We start from the raw sequence: 19,506 nt of genomic DNA, 5'->3' as shown, positions 1-19,506 counted from the left end.
ACCTGACAATACATCCCTGCTGTAAACCTGTGGTACAAATCAGACAAATACACCTTTCAGTTACAGCTTGATCTTTTATTTTCCATTTCGATTATGTAACAGCTGTGTGGGTCTGTCCGTGTGAGTGTGTTTACCCTTGGTTCATCAGAGTAGTATGTGAGCTCAGTCCAATTAAACCATCTCATGTGGAGAGAGACCAAACTAAAGACTCTGGCACAGCAATCCTTAAAATCAAATAAAAATGTCCTCTCTGGACTCTAAATCCTGCTCTTGAGATGGGAGAAGCACTTAGCAAATGATAATTATAGACTAACTCTGCTCTTTTTGCAGGATATGAAATCATTCTGGACTTTATTTGTTTTTGTTGTTTTTTTTCCTTCCCCAAACTCAACAACACTGCATCCATCTCCATTCAAAAAACAAATGGCGCGGCCAGCAGACCGTACGGTCAGGCCTGGGAGTACAGAAAGGGGCGGGGCATGTAGCTACATTAGTGGCATAGCTGAGCTCTCAATATGAGAAAGCTGACACACTGGACTTGGTCTCTCATTTCATATGGTTCATCATAAAAACTGATTCAGTCATGTTTTCTTCATTTGACATGATTTTATTCTTCCCTCCTTTTTTGTCGTTGTTCGTCTCTTCAGCATAGTTGTGTGTAAAGAGAGAGTAGCTGTTTGGGTCGGCTCTAGCAGCATTTCTCTTCTGGGAACGAGTGGAAGAACTCCATGCATGCTGCCATTGTTGCATTTAGTCCTTTTCTGGCACCAGCTTCAGCACTTTGCCAATGGCGATTGTTTTGCCTAATAGTATCAAGAGAATTGAGGGACAAAAGGGCGATTCAAAGATGCCTGAAAACAAATCCAGCTAACTTCAAGCCTGCACGGTGTCCTTACCTTCGTCTCTCAGTGTGAATCGCCCCATCTGAGGGAAGTCTTTGAAGGTCTCTAAGCAGATGACTCCTGCTGCCCGGAGCCTGGCGATACAAACCTGGTCCTGCTTCACAAAGCGTGGTCGTGTTTTGCTTTTCTCTCCCGTCTTCTTGTCCACCAGACAGATTAAGGCCTGTGGTGAGAATTGCACAAGTTTAGCACGAGTAATCAAATAATTAAAGAATGAAATAACCAAATAACTAATATGTAAGCCCAACAGTAACTTACTGTAATTTGCACTTCTTCGATGCAGGTGTGGATGTGAAGGACTGCATTGTAACCAGGACAAATGATGGATTTGTGCTCGATGATGACGATCTAAAAAAAACCCAAAAGAACATTTCAGAGGACTTGAAAACCAGATTGTGTCTTTAGATACTTTGCTGTTAGTAGCCTGTTACAAAAGCACATCATTTGTTTTAATTTCTTGAATATAAGAAAAATAAAGAGTAAAAAACTGAAAAAAAGGCAGTCAACATCCAAAGAGCAGCGTTGATGTCCTTCAAGAAGCCTAGAGAACTATTCCTGAAGATTACTTTAAGAAATTATAAGAAAATTTGCCTTCTTCTGACTCTTTTTTTTTTTGCCTTATATGCTGTATTTTCCATGTGTGTTTGGAGATGTTTCAATACATACAGTACAGGAAAAGCTGACAAAAGATTCTGCCCGAGAATCCCAGCTGTGCATGAAAACAGCCAAGGAATGACACAATCAACAACAAGCAGGCTTCGCAGTATTCCCAGTGTTTGTTATCTTAACTTCAACCGAGCCACGGGGGGGTCCCAAGCCCGGATGAAATGCATCTTTGATCTTTTCCAGATCAAAAATGCAGATAATCAACAACTAAAAGTGAGACCCGAGTCTCACTAGAGACTACTAAATGGGAAAATCATTTTTTGCATGTTAACAATCTCTTGAAGCTTTGAAATTTTAGGAAACATTTGGTAAAAAAATGAACGTTTTGGACTACAGGTGGGTTTTTGCATGCTGCGTCACATATTCTCTTATAATACCAGAAAAGATCCTTTGAACCTTGTGACCCCTTAATATAAAGCGGTGTGTATACTACGATGTTTAAATGGATGTCTTGCCTAAGCTTATTTTCAGACCTGAAGGTAAGCATTTCACAAAGAAAAGTACAGATTATCAACACATAAGTAACTATTTGTCTGGCAAAAGTCTTACTTTATAAGCCTGTGTCTGCTCAACTTGTCCAAAGCAAGCTCCATCAGACAACTCTGCAATTAACACAGGCTTGAAAAATGTGTCTCCAAAGCTCTTATGGAGAAATGCCTCATCTTTGATAATTACTTCTGCTGGTCTGTGTAGACCTGCTGTGAACACATGATCATCAACCAGAGTGGCGACTGCTTTCTAACATAGCCAACCTGCAAAAGGATGCATTTAGTTTTGTTTTTAATATGAGACACAGCAGAGACACGGGAGCGGATTCATTACAGGAGCCTGTGGTGAGGAGTTTATTTGCTGGCATTAAATTAAATAAATGGCATCACCTGTGGTTACCTCACCCCCCTTCATCCCCCCAACTTCTCCCCACAGTTAACGACTGTCAAAGTCAGGAGTTAGAAGCCAGCATGCAGTAATTATCCAGTCTTTACCTGCGCATCAAAGGTGCGCCCAGAGTGGCAGAGGTTGTCGGGGCTGCAGAGGATAAAACCAGGAAGGATCTCTTCCTCCTCTATGCCCTTCAGCCGCAACTTCAGGTTCTCCCCAGGACTTGCGTCGTCCGTCTCCACATCGTCACTCAGCAGGCTCAAAACCTCCACCGTGTGCTGCAACACACACATGCATACAGCTACACGTGAAGTGAGGAAAGACTATTTCTGCATTGATGCAGAAATATATATGACTGGCAATGAAAATGAAACTGAGTATTTGTGGTTACAGGATCCTCTTTCAATCAAGAAGAGGACTCACCCTGTTTGGCATCATGACCAGCTGCTGGGCTTTACTAATGGATCCAGATTCCAGCTTTCCAAGGATAACAGTACCCATATCCTACAAACAAGGAAACCCACAGTTAGAGGCAATATTCAAGTAAATGCACTATACTTTGCTAACCGCTAATACACCCATGTGTCCAAATAACATCTGCCATATAGATAATTTTACACTGGTGGAATGTCATATCAAATATGGTCAAAGTTTCTTTGCTGTTTGCAAATAATCCCTGTGAGCACAGAAGCTCCGCCCCCCTTCTGTCCAAATCTCCTGTTTACGAGGAGCAGCCAATCACAGGAAGGTTGGCTTAAAGGGAAGGTGGGTGAACTGAAGGAATGCACCATAGCTCAGAACAAGATTATAATAAGGATTATCTTGAACTTTGAATCATGCAAAGCTACTCTAGTAGAGTCCAAAAATAAAAATATACAGTTCAAATATATAAGTTCACTTTAAACAGTCAGTAAATCCATTCTGACTGTGGTGGGTGTGGCTCAGGAGGTAGAGTGGAAGGTCAGAGGACTGTTTCTCCAGCGACTCAAGTCTGCATGTCAGACTATGGTTGGGGAAAGATACTGGGCCAGAGTTACCCCCGACACATGTGTGAGTGCAGGAATGTTAAACAAACCCTTAGGTACAAACAAAAGTGCTATATAAATGTGTAAGTGCCAGTCCATATCCCATTTACTTTAGTCTTAAATACTGCATTTCCTCATACTTTCAATAAGCACATAGTTCTAATGCAAGCCTTAGAAAAACATGGACTCTTGGAAGAAGCAGCTTGCTGTATAAGATATGATACTGACTGTGAGCTTTCAGACACCACCAAAATAATGCACAGTGTTTTCTCCACAGCTGAAAGGTTGCTGTATCAAAGTCCTGGCAGTCTCGGTGACCATTAGTATGCAGCATCCAGTTGACTGAACCATAATCCCATTACTTCAGGAGAACATCAATTGAGGCTACTTAGTCATATAACTGCTACATAAGGCTCTTATGCAATCGCTGGGAGAGAAAGACAACAGGATAAAGACAGATGATGACATATGAAGAAAGGAAGAAGAGCCGATGGTCAATTTTTGTTTCAAAATAATTCAATTCCAACAACGCTTACAGTGTGTGATGAACTGCTTCCAACATCTAAACCAAGCTGAGCGCCAAGGAGCTCAATTATCTCAAAGAGGAATGGCTGTGCGGAGGCCACAGTGTGTGTGTGTGTGGCTCATTGTGTGACTGTCTGTGTGTTCTGGGAAAAAAACTCAAGAGGAAGCAAAATGACAAACTGACAAGAGAGCGAAAAAGGATTTTGGCAAAGTGAGCACGAACCAAAAGAAATTTTACACCCACTCATCCTCTGAGAGCGGAGCTGTGCAGAACACAAGCTGCCAATGGTTTTGGTTTTCTTCTTACAGGAAATGAGGATCAAAAGCTTCCAGTTGCTCACCTTGTATTTGTCTACGATAGGTAGTCTGACAGGCCCGTCGCTTGATCTGGTGAAGTTTGGCAAACTGTCCAGGTGGGCAATAAATGGCAAACCCCTGTTAGAAAAAGAAATAAGCAAAACAAAAGTAAACAGTAAAGGTTTTTATTGTAGTCAGCATTTGCTTCACACAAATCAATGCACAAAAAAAACAAACAACACTACAGAAAACAGAACAAATCTGTGCAGTCTTATTTCTCTATGACTTATGAGTTCTGTAAAGCAAAAAGTCAAAGAAACACCGCACACACCGGCTTCCTTCATTATAAATGCTGGAAATATTTCAATCAGCATGTGTAAACAAGCCTTACCTCCATCTTTTCATTATTACCCATCATTTATGCATACTGTTACAATTACAGATAGTCAAACACAGCCAAAGCTAGCATATAAATGTGACTTTAATGCTCCGGCTTCAGACCTTTTTTTCCACTTTTTTCCGATTTGCATATTATGAAGTGTGCATGTAGAAAGCAACACATTTGAAATGTTCCCCAATTTATCGCAGTTAACTGCCACGTTATCAAAAACACATTGCATCCAATTGCCAACTTGACCGCCCATTCAATGGCAAACTGATAGCAGACGTTTTATCGCCGTCTTGAAGCGCCAGTCTCTTTAAAGATGGCAGCTGAACACAGGTGGTTGCAAACCTGGTCCCTGTCTTTGAAGCAACCATTTCAAAGGCAACAACATCCCAGATTCACTGCACACTTTTGTAATAATGTTGTTTATGCTGCAGTGCCCAACCTCTGTAGAGGGCCAAATGGAGAAGAAATTTAAATGGAGAGGTTATGAAGCGCTAACGCAGCGTGCTTCAAAGAGTTCATTAACTAAGTGGCTGCCTCAAGGCCTAGGGTAAAATACATAAGTCTGATTTTAAACTACTTTGACAGATTACAACAGAGAACTGTGGAGTTTGAACTCAGCATAATAGATCACCTCCTTTAATTCAAACAAATTGTCTTTTTGGCCTCAGAATTTTGATCCTCTGATTCTCCCAAAGTCACCAGAGGCTGAAGGAGTGTGAGCTGAACACTACATATTGATTCTTTCTTCACACATAATTATCAACTTATGCAGCAAAGCAACTATCCTATCACCCCAGCTAAGCTTTAACATGGCCATTATGATCACTGTGTACTTCAGAATCACTGTTATTATTGTTATTTATAGATTATTATACTGTAAGAGATGATTAAGGCAGTGACCAGTTGGATGACGGGGACTAATTAGTATATTTATGTGCTTAAAGTCAGTAAGGTTGACACAGTGTTGTGGTTTTTTTGGTACTGACCCTTCTCTCTGGTGAGGTCTCACTTTATCTTATAAAGGTTCAAGCCTGGTGATGCCGTTCAGAGCACAATGACCTAACTGTGTTCTGTTTGTCTTGTGTTCTCGCGCTGTGAAGGCTTTCAAGGGCAGCCTGTCTGCTTGTTGACAGTGCAGGACGTCACCATGTGTCTTTACATCCAGAGGGGTATAATGAAAACTCTCTACTCTACACAGTAATATAATAATATAACCTGAAGTGTTGACAGAACACCTAGTGCCCCTCTAGTTGTTGCTCATCATAATCATTCATATGGTCAGCACCATAATTACAAAGAATCAAAGAATCCTCCTCACTCGACGGCTCATTTATTCATTTTTTTAATTCACTCACATATTTAAATTACCGTATTTCCCGGACTACAAAGCGCACCTGAATATTAGCCGCACAAGCTAAAATCAGGGGAAAATCCTGTTTTGTACATACATTAGCCGCACCTGACTAAAAGCCGCAGGTGTTTCAATGTTGACTTATCATATGTAAGAGAATATGCACAAAGCGAATTGTCAGGAAAGAGATGGCTGTTTGGAGACACATCTCTTTTATTAATATTTTGAAAAACAAGTTATGGGTACATATTTGCACAACTTTTTAGGTATATGTACAAGTAGCGGTAATTACAAGTACGAAACATGTGCTGTGCTTCAAAAACGAGTAACAAATGTAGTACATAACAATAACCTACACACCAGAAAAATAGATTCAGACTACCTTTTAGGCTCAGGTGGATGGATGGATGTTTTCACACTTTTCCACGCTGTCAGATTCCACCGGTGGAGTTGAGCATAACTTGCTTGCCGCACACCATCCACGACTCCCGCTGAACGTGTAGCGCTACTTTGAAGTTTGTTTTTCGAGCTACTTGTACGGCACTATGTTGCCTGGCGGATGGACATGTGACCAACATACCACTCTTGAACCCCGATACTGTGTGTCTGATCACATGCCCTTCCGCCAGGCAACGTAGTGCCGTACAACAGCGGAACAAACAAAACAAATCGTCTTACGATATGACAAAAATCATGGATAATCCATAGAAAAGCCGCACCTGACTAAAAGCCGCAGGGTTCAAAGCTTGTGCAAAAAGTAGCGGCTTATAGCCCGACAATTACGGTAGTACCCTTAACTTTATTTTTTCTTAAAAAGCCACGTGTTTAAATATTCATTCTTTCTTTCTTCCCCTTTTATCACTCCAAACATAACATTTATTCACAGGCTTTGTGTCAGCTACTAATCTGCATATCTGTGTAATCTATCCCTTTGTTGTCTTTCTCTTTGATTTGTCTTCCTGCAAAGCACTTAGCGTGCATTTTAAATAAACTCTCGCACGCAAATAATAGGCCGAGCCGGGCACTCATCATTTTGTACTCGTCATAGAGCAGGAAATACAGACTGCAAGAACTATATTTGAATTCGCTGAAATATAAATAAGCGTGACATACTCAGAAAGAGCTCACGCGTTCAACGCCTGATGACTTCAGGGGCCGTTCAGAGAGCTGACTTACGTGTACCAGGGGCATTCGGATACAGGGTCCTTGAGGTTGGCACCTGTGAGTCCAGAGCAAGGCATAAAGTGGATGTCCTTCTTAGGGTTGAAGCCCACCTTCTTTAGAAATGGCACCAGCTTCTCCTTACACTCCTCATACCTGCGAGAAGAAAACAAAAAAATTATTAAAATATTTCTTAACATTGTGTTTGACATAAATATCACACTGGAATCATTAATGAACAAATAAAACAAATAAAATCAGTCACTTAACCACAACTGGTGATGCTTTAAATGCCAAAATTAATACTAACACTTTCCTGGAGATACTGCATGTTTTTCTTTTTTAAATAAAGTCCGAAATAAACATTAAAATTCCCAAATTATCCATTTTAAATCACCTTTCTAGGCTCCAGTTGACAGTGGGGTCATCCATCTTGTTGATGAGGACAATGAGATGTTTAACTCCTGCCGTTTTAGCCAGCATGGCATGCTCCCGCGTCTGCCCACCCTTTTCGAATCCCGTCTCAAACTCGCCCTTTCTTGCCGAAATCACCTGGCAAAAACCAATAAGGCAAGAGAGAAATATTTAGAGAGCGCCTTTTATATTAAATCAACCCGTGAAAGAACCGGGTGATATGTTTCTGAGGTTCAGGGATAAAGATCTGTCTCACCAGGACTGCTAGGTCAGCTTGTGACGCCCCACCGATCATGTTGGGGACAAAGCTCTTGTGTCCGGGGGCATCGAGGATGGTGAAGTGTTTTTTCTCCGTCTCGAAGTAAGCTCTTCCAACCTCGACCGTCTTCCCTTTGTCTCTCTCCTCCTGATTTGTATCCAGAGCCCACGACAGGTACCTGCAACAACCGCGCTCGTGCATTCATTTATGTTTTACAAAAAGGTGCGTACGGCACAAAGAAGGTAAATGCCGTCAAAACACGACGCCCCTCACCATGTCTCCCTGTTTTTTTCTTTCGCTTCTCTTTCATATTTCTCCAGGGTTCGTTTGTCCACCATTCCAGTTAAGTACCTTTCAATGAGGGCACAAAGGGAGGAAACGTTAACAAAACGTGCAGCCCAGCGCACGTCCGAGACGGCCACAGGTTTCGGCTGTTGTAACAGATGATTCAACTCTGTGTTTTTATTCTCCTGTATCGCTAGTTGAGCTAAAAACAACTCCATAAAGAAACGAATCAAAAACAACACAAAACATTTAAAAATAAATGGATCACTCACATGATCTGTCCTCCGATCGTCGATTTCCCGGCATCTGGCAAGTACAACCAATTTTTTAGTGAACATAACTTTGCATAAACAGCCTTAGATGAAACACAACCGAATGCAACGCACCAACATGACCAATGAAGACCACGTTAACGTGTTCTTTCTTAGGAGCGTCTGGTGGCGCCGGAGCCACTTTGGGCAGGGGCATCTCCTCCTCTTCCTCCTCCATCATCTCCTCGTCCTCTTTCCCTGCTGCGCCTCCCTCCTCCGCGCAGGTCTCCCCAGACCCCAGATCCTCCTGTCCGCCACCTCCTTCGTCTCCCCCGGGCTCCTCCTTCTGCTCCCACGTCTCTTCCTCTGTGGGCATGTCTGCCTCTGTGCTTCCATTCTCCACTGGAGCTGGAAGCACACATTTTGCACATTTCTAGTTATCTAACTCCGCTGTAATAACCGGCATCGCACCGACAACTTGGGGGCTGCTTTTCATTTGCTGGGAGGAACTTTAAAGACGCTGTATGATAGGAATAAAATCAAAAGTGACAACTGACTTATTGCAGATCCTGGCCTTCAGTCAAGCTGATGTACATCTTGCCAGATCTTTTAGCAAACTTAAATCTTTTCAAGCACATTTGCACAAAGATTTCAATCAAACAACTTCAAAGACAGGCCTCACCTCCATTTATCTACATCTCCTGCATAGTCTATTGCTTTAATTCAGCATGCTTTGTAATATGTGCTGCAGGACTTTCTAAATAACCTAAAAAGCACCCTATTGCTACATATCCGTGGTCTGCCCACTTTATAAAGACAAAATCAATGCAATGTTCTGCAACGCAAGCGCGTCAAAAATAAATAAATCAGGAGCAAGAGGACGCTGAAAATGTGCTGTGCCTTGCAGAAGAAGAAGCATCTTCCCTTGGCAACACACAAATAAGCCTCCAGTTTCCGTCACTATGAAATTATGCGGCCCAGCAGTTGAGTACAATGTCTATTTTCTTCTCCACGCCCTTCATTTATAATCAGCTGACTTTGTAGGCTGTCTCGTCAAGCTGTACTTATATTTTGAGACATGTTCGGGGACATCTGAAGGAACAAATGTTGCAGCAACCATCTCCATGAATGTGTCTGCAGGCAATGGGACTAAGGGAGGTGACTGCAGAGCTCGCTCACTTATCTGTCCTTATGTACACTACACGGTCATCTGGTTTTGTGTCCCTGCCTCAGCCACTCTTTGAAAAGCAAAAATGAGTTCCCCATAACTCAAGCAGAGGTGTATGACATCCGGGCAAAAGGCCAAATATGAGGGAAATAAAGCCTCACCAGAACAAAGTTAATATGTTCCTGGTGTAACCAAACACAGTGCACTGACACAGAGCAGGCCGGGGCCTTGGACGGGCAGCTCTTGACACATACGAATCACGGCATGTGCCAGTAGATCTATTTTGGGCAGGAGCGAGTGAGGTTGCACCACATTCTACCTAGGCCCATGCACGTGGGTTTCTACCAATGACAGAAAACCAAATATGGCTCAGTAACTACTTACAAGTAGTGAGCATCCAAGCTTTAAAAACTGCATGAGGTCTGGTGTGATACTTATAACGTGGATGTTAAATCTTGCACACCTGAGCCTGTATCTACCCCCTGAAGCCTGAGCTAGAGCTGTAACTTAACCAAGTGAACATGCAGTGCACTGGAGTACACTGTGGATGCGTACCGACTGTTTCTGACACCTCCATACTGGCAGCTGGATCAGGGGTACCTTAAAGATAAGAAAACAAAAAATACTTTCGTAACTACTCATTAGAAAAGATTGCCCGCGGCTCACATATTCGTTACTACTACGTCATGAATCAGCTATTGCACCACAGCCGCACTTGTGCCGACTTGTTGATGAGTTAGAGGGTATGCTGTGCTGTTCAGCACAGCGAGTTACACACAGGAAGGCTAACTTAGCTGGACTAGCAAGCAAGCTAGCAAGTTAAGCTAACTTCCAGCCAGCTGTCTGGAATTTAACCTACCATCTGAAGCCGGCATTTCCACAGCGCTGGCTTGAAGGAAGCTTGGTACAAACACCGGGGCGTTAACGTTGGGGACAAACGGCTTGGCGTTGACGTTAAGGGCGGCGAAGGCGGTTGGGAGTCCCGCCGCGGCAGCAGGGGCCTCGGCATCCTCTTCCAGCTCCCACGAATCAGGGGCTGTGTCTCTCGTGTCCATCGCTGCTTTTTCCAGAGTTGACAGGCTTCCCACCACCGGGCAAGGCGAATGATTTTTGTGGTTCCGTTTATACGGGTTTAGTTGCTGGTGTGTTTTAGACTCTTAGCAGCACGCTCGGTGAAGTTCCCATTGCTTTGTTAAGCCTTGCCTTGACAAGCATATGGATCCCGTAGCTGACGAGAAGTGGTGCACGGCAGCTGCACGTCCCTCGCACACCGCCAGAGGGCAGCACCGGACACCTGCAAACCCGCTAAGTATACAGTCAGGGTACAATTAGTCTTGCAGCCCCCCCCAATGAAACCCAAGTATGAAACATCAGAAAAGGGATTTTTATTCTTTATTAATTTCATAACAATCTCTCAAACAGAAACAACACCACCACCAAATAGTACAATACTATATGTCAGACTTTAATCTTTAACAAATTACACAAGGTTAATGAAGCTATTAATAAATAAATAAATAATATAACTAACAAGTTGACGGGTTAGCAAGGAACAGTGTTAACATGCAAGTCTCATCTTTTCCTTTTATTATACTTCAATTATACTTCAATCTTTGGCATCAGTAACTCCTCCAGCAGAGATGGCAAAGGTTGCCTCATTCTCAGGCATATCAGGACTGGAAGCAAACACGAAGAGACAGATGAGTGTAGAACATTTATCTAAGACTTTTCACGCTTTGCTCACGTTCACATCTTTGTCACTACAGTGTCATATCATGTCTTATACTTGATCCAAGTCATTAATAATTAAACTGATCACTATGAAAATTGCCCTTGAACTGCTAAATACCTGTCAAATATCTTGGCGATTCTCATCTCCCCACGCCCCTTCCTCAAGCTGATGCGTGTGGTGGAAGCGTGGGCCAGGATGTGCCCACCAATTGGCTTCTTGGGATCAGCTTGAAACCTGAAATGGGTGAGAAACTTAAGAACATCTCAGCAGTGTTTCACACGGCGTTTTTATCAGAAAACCTCCTATTTGTAAGCATGAGGGAATCTGCGCTATCTTACGTCATTCCGGCTCCAGGATCAGCTGTCATTTGGTTGGTAATAAACACAGCTACGTTGTACTCTGACGAAAACATAGAACATAGAAAACATAAACATAGAAGCCAAAGTGGAAGTGCTTTAAACCTACAGTCTATATAAGGTCACCAGATGGTGAGAGTTGTAGGTGCAAAAAAACTTCTGGTCCTCATCTGTCAAAATGGAAGATTTTTTGTGGCTAAGGAGTTACAAATCACAAGTCATTGGCCCAATTAGCGCACTGTTTCACAGTCAGTTCACAGTCAGTGGAAACACTCATCTCAAAGCTTTAAAAACATTCTGTCTCCATGTTGATGATTGTTTATCCGACATTCCTTATACATAAAGGTTACTATATGAGGAAAATGATCAGGGTGCTATTTCCAGTCAACCACCAGCAACTTCTGTTTCCAACAGTTCGTGTAAAAGATAAGGTGTTAATGGCATAAATATTTACACACAAAAACCGAGAATCCTGATTCAGACCTTCAGAGATTTTCTGCAGCCTTGAAAGCATCTGGGCCAGTTTCTGCTGCCGCTCAGCGAGCTCCCCTCTGCCAGAGAAGTCCACTCTGAACAGAGCCATGATGGAGTCGATAATCTACCAACGACGAGCACACAAGCAGAGTGAAAGGCCAGAGAAACAGGGAAACCCGGTTTCTAGGTGTTGTTCTCCACCTTGATTAGATTTACAGAGTTGATGACTAAAACCAATATCAGAAGAAAAGTTCTCTTGCTTACCAACAGCTTGAACACGCCTCCTTCTTCATGAAATTTGGCTGCTACAAAGTCCAACAGCTCCATCTGGTGTTCACCTGCAGAGTTTTCAGTTCTTTATAAAATGCTCTAAAAAAGTCAGTCTAAATCAACTGTAATGCATGTTCGTACTAGTGTAGGCTCGGGCGTAAAGCACGTTGTCCAGCACGGCATCATGGTCCACGTTAAACCTGTCAGCGATGTCTCTCAGTCTGTCCGGGCGACTCAAATCAGACAAGTACAAGTCAAGGAAAATAGGAGGCAGATTACCATCAGCGTTACATGGCAGCGTTTCAGCTGACGATATATATATTTGTGCCGTGCTCATTCCAAGGATACAAGGTGTTCTCCGTGTCAATGAAGATTACTTTTCCGCCCGAGTATCCATCCTCGCCCGGCAACTGAGCAGTGACTGAATGACAAAGAACGCGTTTTAAACTACTCTGTATCAGGAAGCTAAAAACCAACAAAAAAGATTCTTTACTCACCACAGAGCGTGTGAGACAGCTGGGTTTTTCCTGTGCGAAACTCTAGAAGAAGACATACTGAGAGTAAATTCATGAATTTGAAATGTATTCATGAATTTAGATGAGAAAACATCAGAGAGGAACGCATTACAGGGGGGCGTCTGCTCACCTCCAAAGGCCTCTGTGATCGCCATACTCTCTACACCTCCACCCAGCAATTTACTGCAGAGACACAGTTCACATACATGTAAAATCATCGGTTTAATCAATACTAACGCTGCTGTTGATAAATCTCAAAAACCTCCTATATCCTCCATGTTACTGCCAATTTATCTATTAATATGCTAAAGCTATGAAGCAAAGAAGAAAGTCTAGTGTGATTACTGCGTGCACAAAGTTCAGTGAAAAATAACCCTGAGATTCACAACTGTGTGTATTTTATTGAACTACAAGCATTCTGAGCCAGTAGACGACCGCTCGCTACCTGTTATCTGTGTGAACTGCGGGGAAGTTGAAAAAAACAAACAAACAAAACTGGATAATTTATGACTGAAGGAACTGAAACAGTGCCTGAGGAGGAAGCCAGAAAGTGCACAGCTTTTAAAAAGAGTCAGCTGAGAAGGGACAATGGTTAATAACAAAAGGGAGGTTTCGGGTTAAACAAATAAACAAAGTGATGAACTTTATCTCCCCTGAGACAAGAAGTCTTCTAGGGTAAGAAAAGGAAAAGTTTCGACATAAAAAATTATACAAAACAAACAGAACAACCTAACGGAAGAAAATGTGCAGTCTGAATGTGTGCTCTGAACACAGACCACACAAAAGGAAGAAGAGTGAGGATCTGAGGAGTGTCTGATCTGTCAGCTCAACAATGTCAATGACTTTTTTGTTTAAATAGCACAACTGATTATACTTAAACTCAGTCTGATGAACACGGGAGACAAAAACATAAAAACCTATGTAGGTTTTAAGGCAGTGAAAACAAAATAAAAGCTCAATTACAACAAAAGCTCAATTAAACTTTACAAAGAACACACATGCACCGCTAATTAATGTAACAAAAACATTTTGAGGGGTTTTTTTTAATGTCGGCACAGATGCATATGACCTCTGGTCAGCAGGCAGCTTGTTCCAAAGAACAGGACCACAGTAACCAAAGCAACCTCAGCACAGTGAGAGGTTTGACCGGGTTATAAACAATTAGTAAGTCAAAGACACATTGGAGGGGTCAAGCAACAGAGAGGCTTATGAACTAGCACTGAAAGCCAATGAAGTGACTTCAATAGTGGGGTCACATTTTCACATCTATAAGAACTGATTCGTCCTACTGATGACCTGGAGACTCCTGCAAATTGAGCGTTACAATAATTCAACCTGCTTGTTTGCTAACCTAAAAGCATGGATCAATTTCTCACCAATCTTAAGTTTTAATATTTTCTGAATATGATTATCAAATCTAAGATCATTCTCCAAAATAATTTCAAGGTTCCTGACTTGAGAAAGGGATGATAAATATGAGCAAATTTTCTGTCTCTGACTTTTTGGACTAATACCAAAAACAAAGACGTTTGTTTACATTTTTTGTGACCTTCTAGCCTTCATCCAAGTGGCGAGAATTTATGCATAAAGATAGTTTGAGGGAGTTCTTAATTAAGGTATGGACGAATTCAGGTGAGAAACTACTGATGAATGCTGGACTTGCGTGTAAAATGAAAATAGGGTACACAAGGTTTTGTCCACTGTTTGTGAATGAGGCCCAATATGAGGAAAACTTAACTCAAACTCTTGGCTCCCAGTTGTGACGTGGAACACCTGCTTCCTCCTTGCGCTGTATTCAAAAGCCGTCTGGAAACCGACATTCTACAACATAAAGAGAATCAACTATAACACAAATCGTCTTTTCAGTCACGTTTTGATCCCACTACAGACATAAACAGGACAGAGCAGATATTTAAGGATTCAAAATGCAGTGTCTTACCAGCAATTTTCCAGCAGCTTCCTTGATTTTTTCCACTTTTGCTTCTGACAGGCCCTTGATGTTACACAGAGCTTTGCGGGTAGTCATCTGGATCCCCTTAACAGTGCAGATGCCCACTGACTTCAGCTTTTTGATGTCTGCCATGTTCTGTGATCACATGGCAGGAGGGTCAGATTGATGCTCACACACTCAAATTGCTTTTTGTTAGATGAGTGATTTTGAGCTCAGCTGTTTACTCACTATCCCATGTTTCTGCAGGAGATCAATGTCTTGGAAGAAAGACTCCTGTGAGGTTCAGAGGAAAAATCTATATGAGCTAACTGATCAAGAGTAAATATAACATTAAAAAGCCTGCAGATTATAGCTTTTCATAATGTTTTAATCTACTCTTCTGTATTATCTTTATACAATATTTGTAACCAAAATATAATATAGCTTAAACTTTAAGTTATTTAAACATTGTTTTTTTTTATCTTAAGGCAAATCTTCATTTAACATATTTTTTTCCTCTTTAAAGAGGGACACTATAGTATTAACACGCACTGAATAAAATAATACTCAAATCTTACCTCATCATCCTGGAAACTAGAATCATCTTCAACAACTTGATCCTCTGCAACTTTCATTTTAATGCAGAATGAGGTCAGAATTAAAGATGAAAGGTATTTTGATTACTCAGCTAAGATATTTAGCCAGTCTAAAATCAAGCTAACTCTTTGCTAACCATACACCGCTCTTTCAAGGCAAACAAACAAACAAAGAAAAACAGGTTAAACTACAAAACAAGACTGTCAGATTATCGTATGATTATTAGCTATCGGACGCCAACTACAGTACGCTCATGGATGAAAAACAAATATAGTGTCTAAAGTTTAAAAGATAGCTTTTTTGTGTTCATGACAAAACTGGCCTTTTGTCACCGGCGGGAATTTCTGACTCTTCAGGTGCAAGCGGAAATTTCTATTTTGACCAGTTAAATGAACGTGACCAAACAATAGTTAGTATTAATGTTGCGTTTAAGTGTTCCCAATTACATCATCGGACGTTAAGGCTTTAAACAAATATCCCCATAAAATATCTGAAGGAGTTATGTCTCTCGAAATCTTTGGAACACATTCCTATCTTAATCCTTTGGAAACAACACGTGAATGCAGCATTGTCCTAAATACTACTTTCTAAACTTCTGAATTTCTAATCATTTGTATACAATAAAAACATTTTTCTATGACAATGGAACTTTTTATCTGAAGACAAGTTACTGATTGTCAGAATCAGTATTGTTAGATGGTTCTTACAAGCTAAAATATCTCATGTAAATAATAACCAATATCAAGACTTTATGATCAAAATGTGGTGAAATAAATACAGACTCTATGATTACAAAAATAAATGAATGACGATAATTTCAACGATACCTCTTGTTGATTATTTAATACATTTGACAAACACCTCAAAATATTTGATCTTACACACAAAAACAAGGTGAAAGTAGACACAAGGCTTTCTATTTGATTTGGTGTTTTAATTGTGGCAGTAATGTTGAACACAAAACAAAATCATGGGGTTGCTCAGTGGAGATTATAAAATACTGTCATATGAATGACAACAGAGGAAAACTAAATTACATTCAATTAAGACTGGACACATCAGCGTCATTTAACCAGGAGGACACGATAAAACCAATAACTGTGGAAAGTTCAAAGCGAGAGGCATTACACTCTGACATACTATACACATATAGTACACTGGTGATCTGAGACAAAGACGGAACCACAGCACGTGGTCAATGTAGACACCAATCTTATAATTTAATAAAACTTGTCACATATGATCAGATATTCTAACTTCATTCTTCACATGCAAGGGGAACCAATAAGCATATGAAGATGAACTGAACTACCAATGAGAGTACCATTCTTCTGACTACAAACACCGAGCTATACCACCGCTAACCTCCACACTTCTCTTTTCACTGTATCCAACTTCAACTGATATCCCCTATGAAGAAATTATTTATGCTGATATAAGTATTTAAAAAAAAAAAAAAAGGAAAAAAAAGAACCCAAAAAAGAAAAATAACAGAAGCTGTGCTTCTGGAAATCAGTCTCTGCATGATCCTGGGAGTAAGGAGAGACAGCGAGAGGGAAGTGTTGGACACACATCACATCCTCCTCCACAATATTGCTGGAGTGAGCTGAACGCTGCTGACATACAGCCTCTGCCTTTTTTTCTTTAAACTTCAGGTCTTCGCTCTTCTCTCTTGTCTCTCCTTCCGAGTGACTCTGCTGCCTCTCCAACAGCAGATCTCAGGCTCCTGTCGGCCCTTCCTGCCCCCTCACATCTTGCCGGGTGCAGGAGGCATCATGCCCGGCATCCCACCGGACATTCCAGTGTTAGGTCCCAACAGGATCTAAAGGGGGAAGAATCGATTATTCAGGCTGCACACTGAAATTTCCCAGTAAATGCTTTTCCCCTGAACAACTACCAATTAACGCTCAAGTGCCCCATAACACTCACCTGTCTCTGCTGTTGTAGCTGCTGCTGCTCCAGCTGTAGTCTTTCTGTCTCAAACACAACAGGCAGCACCAGGATCATGAAGGAGGTAGTGCCGACCCAGAGCGCAGAGCGGGAAAAACTGTAACAGAACACCAACCTGATTAGTACCTGCAGTTTAAAATGTGTTATACGGTACCCTTTAGTTACTCTAATACTCCTTTTAGTTAGACTCTAATATGCAAAGACTGGAATAATATTAGTTCACCCCCAGACCCTGTAAGCTGTAGAAAATCCATGGATGGATATTGCATTTTGCTATATGTAAATCTGTGATTTGGTGTTTTTCCATTCTTTATAATGTTGTAGCATTTACCCAATGCATACTTGAACCAACAGATTTAAGTTAAGAGTTGACTTAATTGGCACGAGCAAAGAATTTGTACCTGTTATATCCTTTACTGTGGCCTCTTAACAAACACATTCGTGCAATTACTAATGAAAAGCAACAGACGGGGAGAGACATACCTGTAGAACTTTTTAATCAATGAGACTGAGCAGTGTGCAGACACCTCTGCAGCTGTGCGCATCGTTTCAGGAAACATCTCAGTCAGGCCCCACAATCTCTCCATCAGCGTCTCATCCAGCTTATGGACGACCACAAAAAGCAAACATTTGAGCCGTGCATTAGAAAATAAAGAAGCATCTCTAATGAGTAAGAACATACAGGAAAATTAGCTAACATCTAAGTGGGAACATGAAATACATTCGTGTACAGTGAAACTGGTTTTTAGCTTGCAGCATTGTTAGACAGACCGTATACCTCAGGTAGGTAGCTAGCTAGTTAGCTTTGGTGTTGCCCTATTTAGGCAGGGGAACTAACACAGCAAACAAAACAGTGCAACACACTGCTAAAGTCCCATTTTCATTCAATCTTTTTTCAAGAGCCCATGAATAATAAGGGAATTACATCTTCATCTTCGTCGTCGTCAATCTCGTCCTCTGGGGGCCGTACAGACACCGAACTCGTAGCGGGGGACAGTTCCTCGACTCCGGCCATTTTTTCCTTCCTGTTAAATCCGCGACTAAATCAGAACAATGAGAGTCACTGCGGCCAGAACAATGTGTTTCTGAGGTTTTACCTGCTGCTAAAGGTAAAGCTCGGAAGTGTGCTGACTGTCTGAGGTCACAGTAGGAAAACGTGAGACTCAGGGTCGGATGACGACAGGAGGTCAGGGGTCAATTTGTACGTGAAGAGAAACGTAGTGCGCCCCTTGCTGTATGGACTGTCTAATGGCAAGCTCGGGAGTATTACTGCCACTTGCAGGATCAGCCGCTTAGGTTAACTCTGTGAGGTCTAAGTCAAGTCTTTGGTAATCAGGGGACAATAAAAATAATTATTCTATGTGACTCGCATCAAAAATTAAAAATTTCCAACAATAAATATTTCTTTCATTTCTCCAAAGCACAGGGTTAAGGTGTTGGCTATGGGTGGGGTTATCGATCAATGATGGCAAAGACCTCATTAGGTTATCCTTGTGTTCAGGGGTTAAAGTGAGATTTGGTAACCCTAAGGTCCAATGGAGCGACTCATTTGTGAATACAGTGTGACAAATGCAGCGCATATGCACATCAGACTGTGTGATCAACCTCATCCTCAGTGCGCCAGAGAGGAGGAGATGCTGCTAATGGGGATAATCCCACTTTCCACATCAAAATATTCACAATCATATTTTGAGAGTTTAAAAAACACTGCATTGTTGTCTTAGTGAGCAATGCTGTGATAAGCAATTCTTCTGTGTGTTCTAAACATTTGTGTCATGGTGCTGGGTCTGTGACTCAGTGTTTTGTGTTTTTTAGATGAAGTTATATTCTTTGATTTGTTGTTTTTCATGGTTTATGTTTTCTTTATTGTTTTCTGCTTGTGTTATATTTATAATTCCTAGTGTTTAATTTTCTGTCACTGTGCTTTCCCTGTGTTCCATGGTTAGTTACTCATGTCTCCATGTTTCAGGTTCCCTAGTCAGTCATGTCACTGTGTCAAGTCTGCGTCTTTGTGTATGTCTCTTGTTTCCTGTTTTACTTTGACAGTCTTGTGTCCCATGCTCAGTGTTTTCAGTTTTGTTTCCTCCCTGTCTTGTTTTATCAGATTA

At 41.4% G+C, this 19,506-nt stretch overlaps 3 protein-coding genes across 4 annotated transcripts; all 3 read right to left on the bottom strand.

Moving 5' to 3' along the window:
* Positions 1-60: 60 nt before the first annotated feature.
* gspt1 (G1 to S phase transition 1) lies at positions 61-10,838 on the bottom strand. Of its 2 annotated transcripts, XM_085283938.1 has the most exons (14): positions 10,434-10,838; positions 10,130-10,174; positions 8,542-8,814; positions 8,428-8,461; positions 8,144-8,221; positions 7,868-8,048; positions 7,595-7,749; positions 7,213-7,353; positions 4,339-4,432; positions 2,871-2,951; positions 2,552-2,725; positions 1,161-1,250; positions 897-1,065; positions 61-803 (listed from the first exon to the last, which is right to left on the bottom strand). In XM_085283938.1, the coding sequence occupies exons 1-14, from the start codon at positions 10,627-10,629 to the stop codon at positions 751-753; spliced, it is 1,764 nt and encodes a 587-aa protein (XP_085140064.1). In that variant the 5' UTR covers positions 10,630-10,838; the 3' UTR covers positions 61-750. The 2 variants fall into 2 exon arrangements, with proteins under 2 accessions (XP_085140064.1, XP_085140066.1); XM_085283940.1 differs by lacking the exon at positions 10,130-10,174.
* Positions 10,839-10,951: 113 nt separating this feature from the next.
* Positions 10,952-15,820, bottom strand: dmc1 (DNA meiotic recombinase 1). The gene is made up of 13 exons (XM_085283937.1): positions 15,430-15,820; positions 15,101-15,145; positions 14,861-15,007; positions 14,660-14,742; positions 13,052-13,104; positions 12,904-12,945; positions 12,755-12,827; positions 12,548-12,639; positions 12,401-12,474; positions 12,146-12,260; positions 11,645-11,705; positions 11,424-11,540; positions 10,952-11,250 (listed from the first exon to the last, which is right to left on the bottom strand). The coding sequence occupies exons 1-13, from the start codon at positions 15,484-15,486 to the stop codon at positions 11,181-11,183; spliced, it is 1,029 nt and encodes a 342-aa protein (XP_085140063.1). The 5' UTR covers positions 15,487-15,820; the 3' UTR covers positions 10,952-11,180.
* Positions 15,821-16,361: 541 nt separating this feature from the next.
* Positions 16,362-18,585, bottom strand: tomm22 (translocase of outer mitochondrial membrane 22 homolog (yeast)). Its single transcript, XM_085283936.1, has 4 exons — positions 18,324-18,585; positions 17,882-18,000; positions 17,378-17,495; positions 16,362-17,270 (listed from the first exon to the last, which is right to left on the bottom strand). The coding sequence occupies exons 1-4, from the start codon at positions 18,411-18,413 to the stop codon at positions 17,196-17,198; spliced, it is 402 nt and encodes a 133-aa protein (XP_085140062.1). The 5' UTR covers positions 18,414-18,585; the 3' UTR covers positions 16,362-17,195.
* Between the last annotated feature and the right edge of the window lie 921 nt (positions 18,586-19,506).

This window comes from Mchenga conophoros, linkage group LG8 (genome assembly GCF_057382185.1).
Source record: "Mchenga conophoros isolate Kocher_MC1m ecotype Shallow Benthic linkage group LG8, M_conophoros_male_GT1.1, whole genome shotgun sequence".
In the NCBI taxonomy this organism is placed as follows: domain Eukaryota; kingdom Metazoa; phylum Chordata; class Actinopteri; order Cichliformes; family Cichlidae; genus Mchenga; species Mchenga conophoros.
The sequence above is the reverse complement of the archived record's forward strand: the minus strand, read 5'-3'. Positions and strand labels throughout refer to the sequence as shown.